The 13,914-nt window shown below is 42.3% G+C and overlaps 1 protein-coding gene and 1 long non-coding RNA gene across 2 annotated transcripts; one reads left to right on the plus strand and one right to left on the minus strand.

The window, feature by feature from the left end:
* Positions 1-6,923: 6,923 nt before the first annotated feature.
* Positions 6,924-9,031, minus strand: LOC115129130 (N-acetyllactosaminide beta-1,3-N-acetylglucosaminyltransferase 2-like). The gene has a single exon (XM_029659236.2). It carries the CDS (start codon positions 9,029-9,031, stop codon positions 7,541-7,543), a length of 1,491 nt encoding a protein of 496 aa, XP_029515096.2. The 3' UTR covers positions 6,924-7,540.
* Positions 9,032-9,904: 873 nt separating this feature from the next.
* Positions 9,905-12,542, plus strand: LOC115129226 (uncharacterized). The gene is made up of 2 exons (XR_003863639.2): positions 9,905-10,126; positions 11,219-12,542. It is a non-coding gene; the product is annotated as an uncharacterized LOC115129226 (long non-coding RNA).
* Positions 12,543-13,914: the final 1,372 nt, after the last annotated feature.

Consider the following 13,914-nt stretch of genomic DNA (forward strand, 5'->3'; position numbering starts at 1 on the left):
CACCTCAGTACCTCCAGGCTCTGATCAGGCCCTACACCCAAACAAGGGCACTGCGTTCATCCACCTCTGGCCTGCTCGCCTCCCTACCACTGAGGAAGTACAGTTCCCGCTCAGCCCAGTCAAAACTGTTCGCTGCTCTGGCCCCCCAATGGTGGAACAAACTCCCTCACGACGCCAGGACAGCGGAGTCAATCACCACCTTCCGGAGACACCTGAAACCCCACCTCTTTAAGGAATACCTAGGATAGGATAAAGTAATCCCTCTCACCCCCCCTCCCCCTGAAAAGATTTAGATGCACTACTGTTCCACTGGAGGTCATAAGGTGAATGCACCAATTTGTAAGTCGCTCTGGATAAGAGCGTCTGCTAAATGACTTAAATGATTTAGCCCACAGTAGCCTACAGATTTGATCCACATGAAGACCTAAACTCTCACTGTCAACTGCATTTATTTTCAGTTTAAATATATGTATGAACATAACAAGATTCAACAACTGAAACATAAACTGAACAAGTTCCACAGACATGTGACTAACAGAAAGGGAATAAAGTGTCCCTGAACAAAGGGTGGGGTCAAAATCTAAATTAACAGTCAGTATCTGGTGTGGCCACCAGCTACATTAAGTATTGCAGTGCATCTTCTCCTCATGGACTGCAACAGATTTGTCAGTTCTTGCTGTGAGATGTTACCCCATTCTTCCACCAAGGCACCTGCAAGTTCCCAGACATTTGTGGGGGGAATGGCCCTAGCCCTCACCCTGCGATCCAACAGGTCCCAGACGTGCTCAATGGGATTGAGATCCGGGCTCTTCGCTGGCCATGGCAGAAGACTGACATTCCTGTCTTGCAGGAAATCACGCACGGAACGAGCAGTATGGCTGGTGGCATTGTCATGCTGGAGGGTCATGTCAGGATGAGCCTGCAGGAAGGGTACCACATGAGGGAGGAGGATGTCTTCCCTGTAACGCACAGCATTGAGATTGCCTGCAATGACAATAAGCTCAGTCGTTGATATTTCTTTGGTACATGTGTGTCAATTTACACCCCAAGGGATGTCATTTGACTTCTGACACACACTGAGGAAGGCACAAGCTGAAAGCAGTGTGTGCAGGACATGTTGCCTGGAAAGGGGGACTCAGATGATGACGAGAGCGATGTCTTCGTCAACACCAACCGCTGTAATGTCCACTACAGTGAAAGTGGGGAAGACACTGAGGATGAGAAGAAGGAAGAAGAGGACAGAGTGTGGAGCAGCTTGTATTGTTGAGATGTTTATGACAATCCCCTGGACAGATGTTTACACCAATGTCCCCCTCAGAATACACTGGTGCTGAAGAATATATTGTGGATTGTATTCTCCCACCCCATGAATCCAATCAAACATCCTGCTGTTTTAACATGTATTTAGGGGTTGGACTTAGCATCCCATGGACATAATGTAGGTTAGGTATATCATACAGTACTTATACCACCTGTCCTAGAGAGGAACATGAGCATGCTTTTCTAAGCTATGTTGAAAAAGAGGTGAATGGTGGAAATATTGAACTGGTCCATGACACCCTGACTGAGGTTGTGTCATAATCATAATGGTTGTGTAATAAAATCTTTATTGTGGTCTTTCATCAGAAAAATACTTACAATATAATTAACCCAATGAGTCCCATTGCAACGCTGGACTTCTAACCCCTTCTAAACATGGTGTTTGTGAGCTACATTCTGGGTTGTATCGTTGGATTCGTCTTTTTCTTTTGTATCCATAGATACCAACTGTAAATTATGGGGGCTGACCTAGAGCGGTGTTTGTCAGACAAGGGCGGATCCGGAATGGTTTGAGGTACAAACTATTAAAAGGTATCTATGAAAAGCTGAGAATCTCACTCTGATGTCCACAAGCCATAGAAGTCGGTAGAAGGTAGGGGGTTCTTCTACATAGACGATCAGAGGAAATCCCAGGACATAGTGTCTATAATACTGCAATAAACTCACATACTTGCGGTCACAACTCCAAACTCCACATAGTTATCACTGACTAGTTGGATATTAATTTCTCACTGAGCAAACCATTTCTATACTTACAGCATTCATATAAATTCATTTTTATAAGGTTTTTGCTTTGACAGACATTTTTTTAATTGACATTTGTAAATAAAACTCATGTTTGTCAAATTGTTTTGTGTTATTTTTGTAACCCTGGTTATCCTGAAAATAAAATGGTAAAACATATCACTATGAGGTTAAATATAAGGGCTGGACATGCAGATAAATTAAAAGCAGATTTTTTGGGGGGGTCTCAGTACTGATAGGTTTAAGATTTTTGTCCAGATGTCTGATTCAAAATTAAATAATCAAATATTAAAATGGTTCATGTTCAGAGAAACATTGAAAAGTGCACAACATTTGTCAGAGAGGTTCATTTACACATTTATTTACTTACTCAACTGTTGGTTTGGGATAACCAAACCTCAGATCTAACTCAACCATTATACAGTGGCAGTGGTCAAATCAGTCAAATGTAATTCATCTTAACATGTTTGTTGCACCTCATGATTCTGCTCATAACTAGCCCCCGGGCCCAAAAAACTGAGCATGAGAATTCCTGCCCACAGCAAGGGACCCAAACCTGTTCAACAGGAGGCAGTTGAGCAATGTATGCAATATATGGCCTTCACAGTTGACTGTGTACCAAGTAGGTCATTCTGTTTAATACTTCCAATACTTACATGCCGTCACAAACTAACATTTCTTCAACATCAGTAAAAACAAACGACATCCAGTATTTCTGTCAAACGTAGGTTCACGTTTATCACACTGTGGGGCCTTATTACAGGGCAGTTCTCAGCTGGAAGGATACCTTTCTCCATCACCATCTATCATTTGAGTCAGTTTTAAAACAACCAGTCTAGTATTTCCTCAGGTTCCTCACATCGTTGTGTTTACAGTAATAATAGGTTTACATGAATAAATCAGTACTGTTCCCCATTCTCATGCTCCTCTCCATTGTCAAGTGGCAGCACACCTTCTCTATAGACAATCACCATCATGTCAGTTTTACATAATAGGATAGCCAGTCAGTAAATAGCTCCCTATGAAGGCCTTCCCCATTGTCAAGTGGCAGCAGAGCCGCGGGGTGCTAAGAGTGCTGCAGCACCTCCTGATAAATAATTATTAAAAAATTATTACTATAAACATTTCCTCAGAATTTCCAACATGCTTTCAATGAGGATGACAGTTCTACTGTGTATTCGGAAAGTATTCAGACCCCTTGAATTTTTCCATATTTTGTTACGTTACAGCCTTATTCTAAAATTGATTAAATAGTATTTTTCCCCTCATCAATCTACACACAATAACCCCATAATGACAAAGCAAAAACAAAAATGATATTACATGTACCGATTTCTCCCATTCTTCTCTGCAGATCCTCTCAAGCTCTGTCAGGTTGGATGGGGAGCGTTGCTGCACAGCTATTTTCAGGTCTCTCCAGAGATGTTCGATCGGGTTCAAGTCCGGGCTCTGGTTGGGCTACTCAAGGATATTCAGAGACTTGTCCCGATGCCACTCCAGCACTGTCTTGGCTGTGTGCCAAGGTCATTGTCCTGTTGGAAGGTGAACCTTCGCGCAAATCTTTTTTCTCATGGTCTGAGAGTCCTTTTGGCAAACTCCAAGCGGGCTGTTATGTGCCTTTTATTGAGGAGTGGCTTCCGTCTGGCCACTCTACCATAAAGGCCTGATTGGTGGAGTGCTGCAGAAATGGTTGTCCTTCTGGAAGGTTCTCCCTCAAAAAATCTAATCTTTAAAAAAAAATATATATATTTCACCAGGTAGGCCAGTTGAGAAGTTCTCATTTACAACTTCGACCTGGCCAAGATAAAGCAAAGAAGTGCGACACAAACAACACAGAGTTACACATGGAATAAACAAACATACAGTCAATAACACAATAGAAAAAAATGAATAAATAATAATAATAATTATTGGTTACATATTTCGCAGATGTTATTGCGGGTGTAGCGAAATGCTTGTCTTCCTAGCTCCAACAGTGCAGTAATATCTAACTAAATGCTTGTCTTCCTAGCTCCAACAGTGCAGTAATATCTAACTAAATGCTTGTCTTCCTAGCTCCAACAGTGCAGTAATATCTAACTAAATGCTTGTCTTCCTAGCTCCAACAGTGCAGTAATATCTAACTAAATGCTTGTCTTCCTAGCTCCAACAGTGCAGTAATATCTAACTAAATGCTTGTCTTCCTAGCTCCAACAGTGCAGTAATATCTAACTAAATGCTTGTGTTCCTAGCTCCAACAGTGCAGTAATATCTAACTAAATGCTTGTCTTCCTAGCTCCAACAGTGCAGTAATATCTAACTAAATGCTTGTGTTCCTAGCTCCAACAGTGCAGTAATATCTAACTAAATGCTTGTGTTCCTAGCTCCAACAGTGCAGTAATATCTAACTAAATGCTTGTCTTCCTAGCTCCAACAGTGCAGTAATATCTAACTAAATGCTTGTCTTCCTAGCTCCAACAGTGCAGTAATATCTAACTAAATGCTTGTCTTCCTAGCTCCAACAGTGCAGTAATATCTAACTAAATGCTTGTGTTCCTAGCTCCAACAGTGCAGTAATATCTAACTAAATGCTTGTGTTCCTAGCTCCAACAGTGCAGTAATATCTAACTAAATGCTTGTCTTCCTAGCTCCAACAGTGCAGTAATATCTAACTAAATGCTTGTCTTCCTAGCTCCAACAGTGCAGTAATATCTAACTAAATGCTTGTCTTCCTAGCTCCAACAGTGCAGTAATATCTAACTAAATGCTTGTCTTCCTAGCTCCAACAGTGCAGTAATATCTAACTAAATGCTTGTCTTCCTAGCTCCAACAGTGCAGTAATATCTAACTAAATGCTTGTCTTCCTAGCTCCAACAGTGCAGTAATATCTAACTAAATGCTTGTCTTCCTAGCTCCAACAGTGCAGTAATATCTAACTAAATGCTTGTCTTCCTAGCTCCAACAGTGCAGTAATATCTAACTAAATGCTTGTCTTCCTAGCTCCAACAGTGCAGTAATATCTAACTAAATGCTTGTCTTCCTAGCTCCAACAGTGCAGTAATATCTAACTAAATGCTTGTCTTCCTAGCTCCAACAGTGCAGTAATATCTAACTAAATGCTTGTCTTCCTAGCTCCAACAGTGCAGTAATATCTAACTAAATGCTTGTCTTCCTAGCTCCAACAGTGCAGTAATATCTAACTAAATGCTTGTCTTCCTAGCTCCAACAGTGCAGTAATATCTAACTAAATGCTTGTCTTCCTAGCTCCAACAGTGCAGTAATATCTAACTAAATGCTTGTCTTCCTAGCTCCAACAGTGCAGTAATATCTAACTAAATGCTTGTCTTCCTAGCTCCAACAGTGCAGTAATATCTAACTAAATGCTTGTCTTCCTAGCTCCAACAGTGCAGTAATATCTAACTAAATGCTTGTCTTCCTAGCTCCAACAGTGCAGTAATATCTAACTAAATGCTTGTCTTCCTAGCTCCAACAGTGCAGTAATATCTAACTAAATGCTTGTCTTCCTAGCTCCAACAGTGCAGTAATATCTAACTAAATGCTTGTCTTCCTAGCTCCAACAGTGCAGTAATATCTAACTAAATGCTTGTCTTCCTAGCTCCAACAGTGCAGTAATATCTAACTAAATGCTTGTGTTTCTAGCTCCAACAGTGCAGTAATATCTAACTAAATGCTTGTGTTTCTAGCTCCAACAGTGCAGTAATATCTAACTAAATGCTTGTGTTTCTAGCTCCAACAGTGCAGTAATATCTAACTAAATGCTTGTCTTCCTAGCTCCAACAGTGCAGTAATATCTAACTAAATGCTTGTCTTCCTAGCTCCAACAGTGCAGTAATATCTAACTAAATGCTTGTCTTCCTAGCTCCAACATTGCAGTAATATCTAACTAAATGCTTGTCTTCCTAGCTCCAACAGTGCAGTAATATCTAACTAAATGCTTGTCTTCCTAGCTCCAACAGTGCAGTAATATCTAACTAAATGCTTGTCTTCCTAGCTCCAACAGTGCAGTAATATCTAACTAAATGCTTGTCTTCCTAGCTCCAACAGTGCAGTAATATCTAACTAAATGCTTGTCTTCCTAGCTCCAACAGTGCAGTAATATCTAACTAAATGCTTGTGTTTCTAGCTCCAACATTGCAGTAGTATCTAACTAAATGCTTGTGTTCCTAGCTCCAACATTGCAGTAGTATCTAACTAAATGCTTGTGTTTCTAGCTCCAACATTGCAGTAGTATCTAACTAAATGCTTGTGTTTCTAGCTCCAACATTGCAGTAATATCTAACTAAATGCTTGTCTTCCTAGCTCCAACAGTGCAGTAATATCTAACTAAATGCTTGTCTTCCTAGCTCCAACATTGCAGTAATATCTAACTAAATGCTTGTCTTCCTAGCTCCAACATTGCAGTAATATCTAACTAAATGCTTGTCTTCCTAGCTCCAACAGTGCAGTAATATCTAACTAAATGCTTGTGTTCCTAGCTCCAACAGTGCAGTAATATCTAACTAAATGCTTGTGTTCCTAGCTCCAACAGTGCAGTAATATCTAACTAAATGCTTGTGTTCCTAGCTCCAACAGTGCAGTAATATCTAACTAAATGCTTGTGTTCCTAGCTCCAACAGTGCAGTAATATCTAACTAAATGCTTGTGTTCCTAGCTCCAACATTGCAGTAGTATCTAACAAGTCACAACAATACACACAATCTAAAAGTAAAAGAATGGAATTAAGAAATATATAAATATTAGGATGAGCAATGTCTGAATGGCATTGACTAAAATACAGCAGAATACAGTATATACATATGCAATGAGTAAAGAGGTATGTAAACATTATTAAAGTGACTAGTGTTTTATTAAAGGGACCAGTGATTCCATGTCTATGGATATAAGGTGCAGGGCTGAGTCACCGGGTGGTAGCCGGTTACTCGGAAGCTGTTTTTCAGTCTCTCGGTCCCAGCCAGGGAACCTCACATCTCCACAGACGAACTCTGTCAGAGTGACCATGAGGTTCTTGGTCACCTCCCTGACTTAGATCCTTCTCCCGCCGGGCCAGCTCTAGGGAGAGTCTTGGTGGTTCCAAACTTCTTCCATTTAAAGAATGATGGAGGCCACTGTGTTCTTGGGGACCTTCAATGCTGCAGACATTTTTTGGTACCCTTCCCCAGATCTGTGCATCGACACAATCCTGTATTGGAGCTCTACGGACAATTCCTTCGACCTCATGGCTTGGTTTTTGCTCTGACATGCACTGTCAACTGTGGGACCTTATATAGACAGGTGTGTGCCTTTCCAAATCATGTCCAATCAATTGAATTTACCACAGGTGGACTCCCATCAAGTTGTAGAAACATCTCAAGGATGATCATTGGAAACAGAATGCACCTGAGCTCGTATAGCTAACATTTGTGAATTTGGTCGGGTCACTCACAAAGTTGCATATTGCAGCTTTAAGTCAGTTTCATACCAGTCAGTGATTACCTCACTATAGAGCTGAATTTTCAGAACTACCCCATGGATCCGTCAGAAGTTCCTGTCCCTTGTTGTCTTTCACACTAAATGGATCTATCAGAAATGTATTCTTGTTCTCCTTCTCAGTTCTCAGGATGGTGCTGTTGCACTCTGTCTGGTTCCTCATTATCTCCGACCACAGCTTCATCACCTGAGCAGGGCTGCGTTTGTGTACCAGTAAGATAGTGTGGTACGCACACCGCTCTTCCCCCTCTTTCTTGGGGAAGTCGAAGGTGAGGAAGGCGGGGTGGTGGATGGGGTGGACCCCGAGCCTGTGGAGGCACATGCCCACGTAGACATCATCAATGGGGTACAGGTGAACTCTCCGGGAAATACGGTTGAGCCTCAGGGCCAGCTCCCCTGAGTACACCACCCCTCCCCCACCCCCGTACGGAGGGTACAGACCATTATAGAAACTAGCAGGAATAAAGTACTTGGTAGTGTTGACTCTGTTGGGGCTGGCTGCTCCTATCACATCCCCTACCATGAATCCCTTCATAAACTCTGACCCAGGCGCACCTGACAGGATCGTCTGCTCCCGGAGGTAGTCTAAGAGAGCAGGGGTCCGCAACAGGACGTCGTCGTCCCCTTTAAAGATGAAGCGTGCCATGGGGCAGTGGGTGGAGAGCCAGTCCCACAGCAGCACGTCCTTCAGGGTGAGGTTATAGAAGGAGTCGTGGAAGTCCCACTGGAGGATGTCCCTGTACTGGCGGCTCTCCAGCTGCAGCAGCTCGCTGACGTCTACTCGGGGCTCTGCGTGGTTCTTCCCCAGGAGGAAGACCCTCCGCACCACACCGCCGTTCCCTGTCGCCCCTGCCACCCATCCCGCCCGGCCCCATGTCTGCCGGATGGCTTGACGGTTCTCAAAGTTCAGATCCTTGGTCTTAATGGCCAGCACTAGGAGAGGCCCCTGTCCCTTACTTGGCCCACGCCCACACAGTTTAGCAGGCTCAATGAGGACAGGGTAGTCCCTGAAGTGCATGGAGCGCACAAACATCTGCATCTGCAGGGGCAGCTCTGGGAAATCCTCCATTTGAGACGTCAAGTTCCCAATCTCAGAGAACCCTGCACTCAAGGTGGGGAAGGAAAACCGCAAATAGTTTTTATTATTGTTATTATTGGTATCAAGATGGTAATTGTACTCTCTGCTGGGCATCAGGATGGGGTTGTATTGGCGGTCAATGTGTAACTGGAGCAGGTTCCAGAGGGCTCCTCCGTGGGGCTTGGGGTCCCAGAAGGAGCTGGTGGGATGGGGGGCCACGGTGCCATTACTGGTTAACCCCAGTGCAATGAAGCGCTCTGGTAGAGTTTGTGGGATAGGGGCAGCAACGCCTGGGCCTGTGATGGTGGTAGTACCATAGCACACAGCCAGGGTGACGTACACACAGAGAGATCCCACCAGGACACCTGGAGTACAGCACAGGCATAGGAGAACACGCCGCCACCGCCAATGGTAGCACGCCATTTAACTACAGAAAGAGAAGGAGCAAGGGAGAGAGAGCAGGCAGTGGAGAGGTGGCGGGATACATTTGGAGAAGAGTGTGGAAGAAATGGGGAAGAGATGTAAGGAGAGAGAGGGAGGAATGATAAGGGGAGTGAGAGAGGAGGGGAGGAGAGAGGTGGGAGATTTTATTATTGCAATCTTTTGTCACTTAAATCAATACAGCTACATGACTAACTAAGAATAATGACTAGGGCCCTGTGTTTTGGACAATCATGTGACATGCCTGGATTTGTACCTTTATTTAAAGCTTTTTCATCAACAGTCCTCATTTGTTTTTATGTCAGATGGTCCAGCACCGTCCTCAGACAATTGCTTTAATGTAAAATACCGGAAAATATTTCATTTCAAATACCGGATAAGAATACATCTTATTTTAAGTAATTTATTAGTGTTTGACTTGGTCAGGTCGCCGAACAGGTGTTGTGCCGAAAATCTCCCCCCTGACGAAAATCTCCCCCTTGCCAGAATCCCCCCCCTCCCCCTCTAATTTCCTTAATTTTGTGACTAGAGTCAAATACTTTCTGTGACACACATCAGAGTCAAATACTTTCTATAGAACAAACTTCACGCCCCCTTCTAATTTCCCGAATTTTGGCAAAGAGATTTATTTATCGACTAATACACTTAAAACAAATAGCCAAACCGAAAACTGCAGACATTACTAGTGCCTCCCACGCGATCAAACCGACATAAAAAAAATAATGAAATGCAGGCCAGAAATCCCAACAAGCAAGCACGTCGCAGCAATGAAGAATTGAGTGCGTGCGAGTTCACGCGAGACGGGGGGGATTCTGGCAAGGGGGAGCTTTTCTGCACAACACCGGAACCGGGGGCTGAGGGGGGGTCACCAAGGGCGCCATACAAGCTAGAACCGCCACATACACTTGAAACAAATAGCCAAACCGAAAACTGCAGATACATTGCTTTCTGCTACTAAGATCAGTGAAATATAGGCTAAACTGACAACGGAGTGAAGAGCAGAAATATCAACTAGCAAGCAAGTCACAGCAATGAAGGACGTGAAGGGGCGGAGAATTCTGACGGGGGAGACTTTCGGTACAACACCGGCTCTAAACATTTTGGGGGAAATTGCGTACTGACTCCTCTATAAAACAAAGTAGTTTATCGCCCAAATTCACAAAGTTGATCAAAGCGGAATGAAGGTGGGATCTGCATTGATCTGAAATGGAGAGAGGGCATTCATTTCCTGGTTCCTGATTCCGTTTTGTTCAAGTTTATTTGCCGCTAGTCTAACATTGCATATCAAGGGTGGCAACCATCCTCCAGGATAGCTACTGGGTGTGCAGGCTTTTGTTCAAGCCCTGGTCTAACCACATTGTAGCCTAAACAGCACATCAGCTGCTCAACATGACCTTGATAAGCAGACTTGGGTGTTTCAGGGCTGGTTCAAAAGCTAAGCACAAACAGGCTCTCTCCAGGTGGAAGGTTGACCACATCTTGATAACGTGTGACTAACAGTACAGTTCTACTTTCTGGGTGTTTAAGTTCCTTGATAAAGGGCACAATGGCAGGAGATGGTAGGCCTACATGGGATCAGACACAGCTGCCTTTCAGTGTCAATAATGGTTACTTTTTCATGTAGGCTATGATAATAGTCATTCAAATTTGGTTAAGTCATGGAAAATGTGTATGTACCCATCAGAGGTTTCTATAGCATGATGTCATTTGTGAATTTTGGTGAACAGTCTAATGGACCGACTTGGAAAAAGACAGCCCCTGCACTTATTTCATCCCAAGTCAAGCACTGCCATTTCTGAGTATGTAACAAACATGGCACAAAAAGTGTGATGTGTATTGGGATATACAGTGGAAAATAAAGTAGGGCTATAGATTCCTTATCAATTATGAAATATTTAAAAATGATATGATATTCAAAATTCATTGATCGTCTATTAGGCATATCTGAGTACTTCAAAATCAGTAAATTTGACCACATCCTACCTTGATTTTCCCCTTTGAAACTAATGTTTTTCCATATGACTATTATAGGCTAATATAAGCATTGACTTTGATTTGTATCCATCGTGTGTGCCAATTTATATAAAAATTAGCTTGCCAAAACGTAAATGATATAATCACATAATAGCCTATAAATCAAAGGTATGATCTTTTCTTTGGTCTTCTCAGACGATCCGGAGACCAAATGATCCCCTGAAGTGTTCTCCACCGATACAAACTACTGTGAAACAGCATAGCGGCAGAGCAAGAATTTACCTACAGTTTACAGCAAAACCAGTTGCAGGTATATACATGAAGGACACTCCCCTCTATTGTCAGAAACGAGAACAGAGATACCTTACCTGATCGATCACTCAGTTTCAATCAATCAGCACCATACATGTTACTGTTGTTGATTTACTTTTAAGTCCCACTCCATTTTTGCACATTTCCCATTGAAAAATGATAATTCAAGTATACATACAGTAAAATACAGTAAGCAACACCGTGTATTTCACAATTGCGAAAGTCAAGGGTTTGGCTTTATTGAGTCAAGGTTTGGCATTATTGAGTCATAATACCCATAAAACCTAGCAATGAGAAACACACTTCAAAACAAGGTAGCCATGACTAAATGCAGCTAAACAAACGCCCTTCTTCATGAAAACCTTTTTAAATTGAAAACCAGCCCAGCCAACATTTCCATGTGGGGCCTATAAGGGTTAATAAAGGGCTGTTCCATGGGCCACATTAGGTAAACCCAAAAGGGACCTACAAAGTTTTGTCCTCAGTATCCAAGCTGACCCCAAGTGTGGTTGCCATGTTGGGCTTATTAAGGGACCCTAGTGGGCAACTGTGTGATAACCCACATGGGCTCCAGGTTTTATCCCAGGTGAGTTAAAGAATGGTTACCACTTGGACCCCCATCTAGGATAACCAGAAGGTTCTCATAAAGTTGTCCTCAGTATCCATGTTGGCCCCACATGTGGTTGCCATGTTGGGCTTTATGTGGGTACATATCTTTTGAAGTCCAAGATGGCAACATGGCAACCACACCCATGTCGACAGTGAAGATGAGCAATGCTGCAGCAGCATCAGTTTCTACTTCTATTAGTTCATCCTTTTCCAGATATGAAAGTAGACATCCCTCAGTTACACAAGATGGTTGTTATATGCTGTGCTTTGGTCAATCTGAGAGTTATGTTGTGCCATTTGAGGAGAGCATTTTCACCTTGTCATCATGACAAAAGTGCCCCCTTAAACCATATCAATATATAAAATGTAATTTGGAACGTGTAAAAGACTATTGTTTGATACTATAAACATACTGTACTTTAATAATGTTGTTGTATGGGTGAAATGAAAAGTATTGTGTCATCTCTGCTTTGCCTAGCCCCATTGAATGAAAAGTATTGTGTCATCTCTGCTTTGCCTAGCCCCATTGAATAAAAAGTATTGTGTCATCTCTGCTTTGCCTAGCCCCATTGAATAAAAAGTATTTCTTATAGCCTAACTTTTCTTTCTTTACAATTAAAAATTTTAGCATAGACAATGTAATTGTTGTGGGAGTCTTAGGCAAACCATCTTCATTATCACAGTGGCACCTCCAAGTGCTACTCAGACCTTGGAGAAAAGTATCTGTCATTGAACTTGGTGGTAGTAGTTGTGTGTTTTCAGATACGGATCCCCATCATCTTCTGATTCCACCTAGATTACAAGAGTTGGATTTGCTAATAATTTCATGTCAGCACAAAGCAGGTACAAAATTGAGTATAATGATTAGCCTTATATGCATTGTCTAATGGTATTGTTTTTAAATTGAGAACATATAGCTGAACAGTATGTAAACAATGTGTGAGTTAAACTATTCTCTGCTTCAGATGCACAGTGTCAAGGAGTGCATTGCAAATGCCCATAAGGCTAATGCCATCATTACTGTAGGCCAGTGGTTCCCAACTCCGGTCCTCGAATATACCCCCAAAGGTACAGTTTTATTGTTGCTCTGGACAAACACACCTGATTCAACTTGTCAACTAATCATCAGGCCCTAAATAAGTTGAATCAGGTATGTTTGTCTGGGGCTACAACAAAAATGTGTGATGTTGTGGGGACTGGAGGACTGGAGTTGGGAACCACTGATGTAGGTCATTATCAGCTGCAAAATGGGTTCACATGGCTGTTATCCTAAAGAAAATAGTGACAATCAAATAAGACAACACAGAAATAGACTAATTAGAGACAGATTCCCTTCCCCTCTTTATTGAAAGATTGTGATCTGGGATTACTCAACATCAACACTAGTTCATCCTGAATAAAAGTTAAGTTAATAATTAAAACCAGTTTTAACACTTAACTTCAAATAATCAACACTTTCATATCATTTCAAAATGTACAAGTAATCTAACTCGTTTGTAAAGGTTAGACATTTCAGTAAAAACAAGGACACGGCCAACCCCACCCACTGAGACCTGATCTACTGGTTGAGCAGAGTTCTGTCCAGCCCAGCAATAGTCCAGGTAATTATAAACTAATTAGGTTTGATACATTGAATCAGGTGTGTTGGTACTTCGCTGGAACAGAAGCGTGCAAACCAGTGGAGGCTGTTGATGGGAGCACAGCTCATATTTAATAACGTTCCACCAATTCCCGTTCCAGCCATTACCAAGAGCCCCCAAATTAAGGTGCCCTTGGTGCACAACCAGCAGGGTTGGGCTGCTCCAGTTGTAATAGGTTTATACTTTTAAACACTTTTTGTTTACAACATTTGCTAACATAGTAGCTAGGTATACATAATCCATAGTATACAGGGATGCACTCGTATTCTCTTGGGACATTCATTTGGACCTCTTCATCTGCAGACAGGGTTTCACGACAGAAAACATCCC

Source organism: Oncorhynchus nerka, linkage group LG5 (assembly GCF_034236695.1).
Source record: "Oncorhynchus nerka isolate Pitt River linkage group LG5, Oner_Uvic_2.0, whole genome shotgun sequence".
Lineage (NCBI taxonomy): Eukaryota > Metazoa > Chordata > Actinopteri > Salmoniformes > Salmonidae > Oncorhynchus > Oncorhynchus nerka.